This window comes from Mytilus californianus, unplaced genomic scaffold (genome assembly GCF_021869535.1).
Source record: "Mytilus californianus isolate M0D057914Y unplaced genomic scaffold, xbMytCali1.0.p SCAF_9, whole genome shotgun sequence".
NCBI lineage: Eukaryota > Metazoa > Mollusca > Bivalvia > Mytilida > Mytilidae > Mytilus > Mytilus californianus.
This window is the reverse complement of record NW_026262745.1, coordinates 74254301-74260487: the sequence shown is the minus strand read 5'-3', so window position 1 is coordinate 74260487 and position 6187 is coordinate 74254301. Positions and strand designations below refer to the sequence as shown.

The following is a 6187-nucleotide window of genomic DNA, read 5'->3' as shown; positions in this document are numbered from 1 at the left end:
CGTAATGTTGTCATTTTAGCGTTTTTTTTTACATTGCCATATAAGCGGGAGGTTTGGCAAGCCATAAAAACAGGTTCAACCCGCCATTTTTTTCTTAAAATGTCCTGTACCAAGTCAGGAATATGGAAGTTGTTATCAAATAGTCCGTTTCTATGTATGTTGGCGTTTGTTTTTGTAGCAGTTCAGTGTTTATGTTGTTCCGTTGTTTTCCTCTTATAGTTGATGTACACATGTTTTCCTCGGTTTTGGTTTGTGACCCGGATTTGTTTCAGTTAAATCGATTTATGACTATTGAAAAGCGGTATGCTACTATTGCCTTTATTTGTAGACTACTGTCTATTAACACTGCCGTCTCTGGAAATCAGAGGCTAATGATATCATATAATTTAAATGAGTATGTAAACTGCAAATATGTCATCTGAGCGCAGCGAAATTTGCCATATATCAAGCAACTAACCCTGGATATAAAAACTGCAACAAATTACAAGTATGTTATAAAATCCATTAAATCGCTTTCGAGTTATCCGTCCAATTTCTGTATATGTCTTGCATTTTATTAAATGCAAATGGTATTGGTAGCAAACTAATGGTTGATTAAAATCGAATTGTTAAATCATTCGTTCTATCAGCTTAGATATCGTTTTGCAGGAAGGTAGAATATCCCGTCCTATCAGTTGTTTGGTTCTTTTGTAAAGATCATTTTAGTTGGCCTGAGAGACACCCGTTTGAAAAAGTTTATGTACCAGACGTATCAGAAGATAGGTATCGTGTCCTTTATTTTATTGGCGTGAGCAGATGGCAACTGTGATGGACGGGATAATCATTTGAATGATTTTATTGTTGCTTGCTTAACGTCAAATGACATATCATGCATGTTCAGGACAGAATCAAATTACCATTAATAAAATATGTACGTTTTATAAGCTGGGTCAACTGGGAAGAAGGACGGAAAATTTGCACTGCCACTATAAAGTATAGGTAAGTTAGATAGGGACAGATATTTTATCCAGCAATATGTCACTTACGGACCAATCAGATAGTTTCTGCAATGGTTCTTTAACGTACTGAGAGGTCTCTCGCTTCAGGAGGCATCGTATTTAACGTATTCATATCGACCAGAGAGGACTGCGTACTTACACATCCCGCAAACCCAAACGGACGCCCACTTTAGCACGAATTGTAATTTCTGCCGGAACATGAAGTTTCAAGGTAACCATATGGCTATACCACAGTCAAACTTTTAGGCTAATTCCCGTTTAAAGCAAGGGGAACCATCCTACACATACGTACTTCATCTCAACTCTAATTTCAGTCACGAACGCGAAATTGAGTCCTCTAATTTATTGGGTTAAGTTTCATATCATGTGCTTGTAATGGGATTTAATAAGACCTACTACAAATCTAAATGACATTTTCATAATTAAAGTATATTTCTAATTTTTCGGTTATTTTTAACCCAAACATGACTAATTTGAATGAGTTTGATGAGAACTACTTTATCAAGTTAATTATAACGGCATGCATAATATCATTCATCAACTTACCACGCAAAAATTAAGAGATGTTATCAAATTTTGTAACTTTAATGCTTAATCATAATTGCTTATAGTTAATAAGAATATCATATGTTTGAAGTAGATTCAACGTATAAAACCTGTACCTTCCCACAAACACATTTCATTTTAATATCATGTCTTTCACGATGCTATATGGATGTGCTATTTTTCTTTTTACTATTTCACTGAATAAAAACGTGCTTGCGAACTCTTGTGAAAATGACAACTGTAAAGCTGCGATTGACATACCTTTAATCACAAAACTCAACGCGCCATTAAAAGCTGAGTTAGACATTTCGGGTTTAACAACACAACTGAAGGAACTGATAGCACACGAAGTCAAACATGCTGTTTCCGTAGCAATGACTGATCTTGTTGAAGACATTGTGGACAAGAGAGTAAAAGCTGCACAGGAGAGTTTACAGACTGCTTACAATCATACAATATCAACATTTCAACAAAAAACACAACGTAAATTGATTAAATTATAAATTGGCACTTCAGAATAAAATCGTATTGATCTTTCTTAATTTATTCCCTTTTTAGCTCATCTGGCCAAAAAAGGCCAAGTGAGCTTTTCTTATCACTTGGTGTCTGTCGTCCGTCGTCGTCCGTCAACTTTTACCAAAATCTTCTCCTCTGAAACTACTGGGTCAAATTAAACTAAACTTAGCATAAATCATCCTTAGAGTATCTAGTTCAAAAAATGTATCCGATGATACCGCCCATCAACCAAGGTGGCTGCCATGGCTAAAAATAGAACATAGGGTAAAATGCAGTTTTTGGCTTATATCTCTGAAATTTTCAGACGCATCAGACAATCCGTTACTTCCCCTGAATTGGTAATTTTAAGCCATGGCTAAACATAGAACATAGGGGTTTACTAAAGAAGTCTATGGGAAAATTGTAAAAAAACAATTTCAAATTGTCACAACTTGAAAACTAATTTGAATAATGATAAGGGGTCTTCAGTAACTATTGTAAGACTACAATGGGATGATCTGCTTTTAATTTAACTACTGGGCCAAATTAAACCAAACTTGGTCTAAATCAGTATTGGGGTATTTCATACTATTTATTATGATTTTAACCCTATTTTTCATTGATTTCCAAAACCACAGTAGATACAGGTGAAAGACACAGGCTCTATAGAGCCTATAGTTCCATTTAAATTTCGTATTAAAAAGAACGAACTTCCTTAACAACAGCAACATGTTCCTTTTGAATAGAAGTACAGAATTCGGTGTCAGAAAAATAGAACTATATTTTAAAACAACCTTAACAAAGAAGTGCAACAACTTACTAAAACGTTCTTATTGCTATTGAATTTAGAAACAAAATATTGAAAATTAGGGCTAAAATAAACTTGTAAGTTAAATGCTAGTGGCAATATCCAGTCAAAACTTTACAAAGTAAACGAAAACAAGAGACAATCAAAAGCATAATTTTGATAAGACTATAAAACACCTAGGCATCGAATTTAAAACTCCATAAAATCACCATGTCTGTGTATATCTTAGTTTGTAATGTACAAATACAAATCTAATTGTTATACCATTGGTTAATTTAAGATTTCATATTTGTTGTTGTTTTGCTCCTATATCTGTATTTGTATTCGTATTTTAAACTTGAGAAATATTTTTTCTTTTTTCAGTTGCTTTGATGTCATACCTCCCAGGTGGTGATCAACAGATAACAGGGATATTAAAATTTAGTGACGTGAAGTTCAGCGTTGGGATTACCAATTTATCAGCGTATAAATCCACTGGAAAATTTGAATGTGAAATGAGCGGTATCTATTTAGTTTCAGCATCAATAGTCGGCACCACGAAAGGTGTAGACCTGAATATCAATTTAAATGGAAATATAATTTCGTATACTCGCATTAGCGAAGGTAATTGGCAAACTGGAACAGCTGTTCTGGCAGTTCAACTACTAAATAATGACAAATTGTGGGTAGAGGTTGGAAATATGAAACTATCTGGAAATAAATTTGCTGTGTTTTCAATCATTAAAATTTTGTAAAATTCCAGTCCAATCGTCGGAGTTTTCATTTGATAAAGATTTTTATTCACAATATCGTTGGACATATGTAATTGGAAATTAAATCTTTTTCTTTGTCTTACGTAATGTATGACCATTACTTTGTAACATCTAGTGGTCGATACTACAAGCTTGGACGAAGCCGCGCAGTGTATAGGTTACTGATGTACGAAGGAAAACAGAAAACTTCAAGCTCCGAAACTTCATACATTGCAACCTGATGATTAAACGCTGTTCTCTGCAATTTATTTTAACTTAATATTGTAACACCTTAGTGAAAATAACAGAGAACTACAAAAGTATGTGTTTTCCCATAACTTCAGCTACATTCGATGCTACATGCATTTATATATCTGTAAAGTTCGTTTCCAAACATATTGCGTTATAACTTGTCATCCTTAAAAAAAACAAATTATTGTAAACATTATCTTTAGTTATCAATATGTGAATAGTGTGCTAAATGACATCGTTAGGCAGTTTTTTTTTTATTGTAAATATAATTGAGAACGGACATGGGGAATATGTCAAAGAGACAACAGCCGAGTCCACCAATGGGTCTTCAATGCAGCGAGAAAAAATCCGCACCCGGAGGTGGTCCTCAGCTGGCCCCTAATTAAACTTGTGTGCTAGTACAGTGAAAATGGACGTCACACTAAATTCCAAAACGTATAAACGAACTAAAATTAAAAAAACATACAAGACTAACAAAGGCCAGAGGCTCCTGACTTGGGACAGGTGCAAAAAATGCGATGGGGTTAAACATGTTTTGTGAGATCTCAACCCTCCGCCTATACCTCTAGTCAATGTAGAAAAAAGGGTCCGTGTAACACTTATAAATTCAAAATTTCAAAAAGTTTTGAAATGTTAGATTTTTAGAATTTTGATCAAAGTTTTAAAATGTCAAAATACCAAATTTTTAAAAAGTTTTGAAATTTAGAAATTTTCACCAAATAATTAAAATTTTTAAATTCTAAGTATCGTTTTTAAATTTAATTTGATAGTTTAGATATTTGATCAAACTTTAAAAGTACTAAACTTAACGTGAAGTTTTGATTATTTGGCTTTTTGAAAGTTTGATTTTTTTAACTTTTTGATTAACATATCAAAAATAGGAAAGGGGCGAAAAGAGGGGAACCTGTAAACACGGCTCTGATTATGACCATTCTTAGTTAGGAATAAAAAGCACGAAGTATATCAAATCAGTTTTAATTACAAACTAAATAATTAAAAGAATAATTCGGATTTTTATAAATCATATTAGACATCACAGTATCCTGAAATTTTTAATGTTGTGCATCTATTAAACAAATTTTTTAAACCTATTTAAACCGGCATCAACCAAGTTGGTTTACTTTTTTTTAAAATCTCTAATATTTGGTGTCCCCAGCGCCCAATATTTGGGAGTAACAGTGAAAACTGACCAATTTGCAGTAAGCCAATAGTATTATTCGACTTTTTGTGCGTTCCTGATGAAGGTAGATCCAGAAAAAGCGCTTCGGGCGCATGCAATTTTTTAACGTTTTGTTTTCATTTTGTATCGATTGCATGACGATAATATATTGCCTTTTATGATTGATTTCAGTTCCAATAGATATAAGAAGATGTGGTATGAGTGCCAATGAGACAACTCTCCATCCAAGTCACAATTTAGAAAAGTAAACCATTATAGGTCATAGTATGGTCTTCAACATGGAGTCTTGGCTCACACCGAACAGCAAGCTATAAAGGGCCCATAAAAGTACTAGTGTTAAACCATTCAAACGGGAAAAACAATTGTCTAATCTATATAAAAAACGAGAAACGAGAAAAACTTATCTCAAACAATAGTGTAACATCACAACATAGAAATACACAAGTATTGATACAGAAGGAATACTGAATTTATGCTGTCGCAATGAACGTTGTGATAGGCGTGTTTCAGCTACCCCCTAGACAAACATGTGTTCTAGTTCAGTGATAATGGACGTCATACTAAACTCCGAAATATAACAATAAACTTAAATTAAAATCATACAAGACAAAAAAGGCCAGAGGCCAATGAATTGGGACAGGCGCACAAATGGGCGGGGTTAAACATGTTTTGTGAGATCTCAACCCTCCCCTATAACTCTAGCCAATGTAGAAAAAAAAAAAACACAGCAATACGCACAGTAAAACGCACTTTACAAGAAGTCCAAGTCCTACGTCAGAATAGGAAACAAAAGAAACTACTCAAAATGACAATGATATATAAATTAATAAAGGACTACTAGCAGTTACTGACATGCCAGCTCCAGACCTCAATTAAACTAATTGAAAGATTATGTCTTCATCATATGAATATCAAGCACAATCCCTTCCCGTTGTATTTATTGCTAATTTGTTATCGTCCTGAACATGCATGAAATATATGCCGCTGGCAACCAACAATCGATCATTTAAAATAGTTTGTTTACATACAAAATACAAAGAAACTTAGGTTTCAACTGCCTCGGGCAAAGTAGCCCTTAGATGGATTTTGATATGGCCAAACACCTTTTCAATTGTTTCGGTTCTTATATTTACTTGACTTTCAAATATTCAGTTTTCAGCGTTCTGTAGGTGAATGC

General features: G+C 33.8%; 1 protein-coding gene across 1 annotated transcript; it reads left to right on the top strand.

Moving 5' to 3' along the window:
• Positions 1-1673: 1673 nt before the first annotated feature.
• LOC127714106 (uncharacterized) lies at positions 1674-4060 on the top strand. The gene is made up of 2 exons (XM_052220068.1): positions 1674-2027; positions 3211-4060. The coding sequence occupies exons 1-2, from the start codon at positions 1691-1693 to the stop codon at positions 3579-3581; spliced, it is 708 nt and encodes a 235-aa protein (XP_052076028.1). The 5' UTR covers positions 1674-1690; the 3' UTR covers positions 3582-4060.
• Positions 4061-6187: the final 2127 nt, after the last annotated feature.

Bases quoted from the DNA above. Each gene is read 5' to 3' on its own strand.
- LOC127714106 (XM_052220068.1), top strand. From the start codon at position 1,691: ATGTCTTTCACGATGCTATATGGATGTGCTATTTTTCTTTTTACTATT. The intron at 2,028-3,210 runs GTAAATTGATTA...TTCTTTTTTCAG, and splicing joins ATTTCAACAAAAAACACAAC to TTGCTTTGATGTCATACCTC.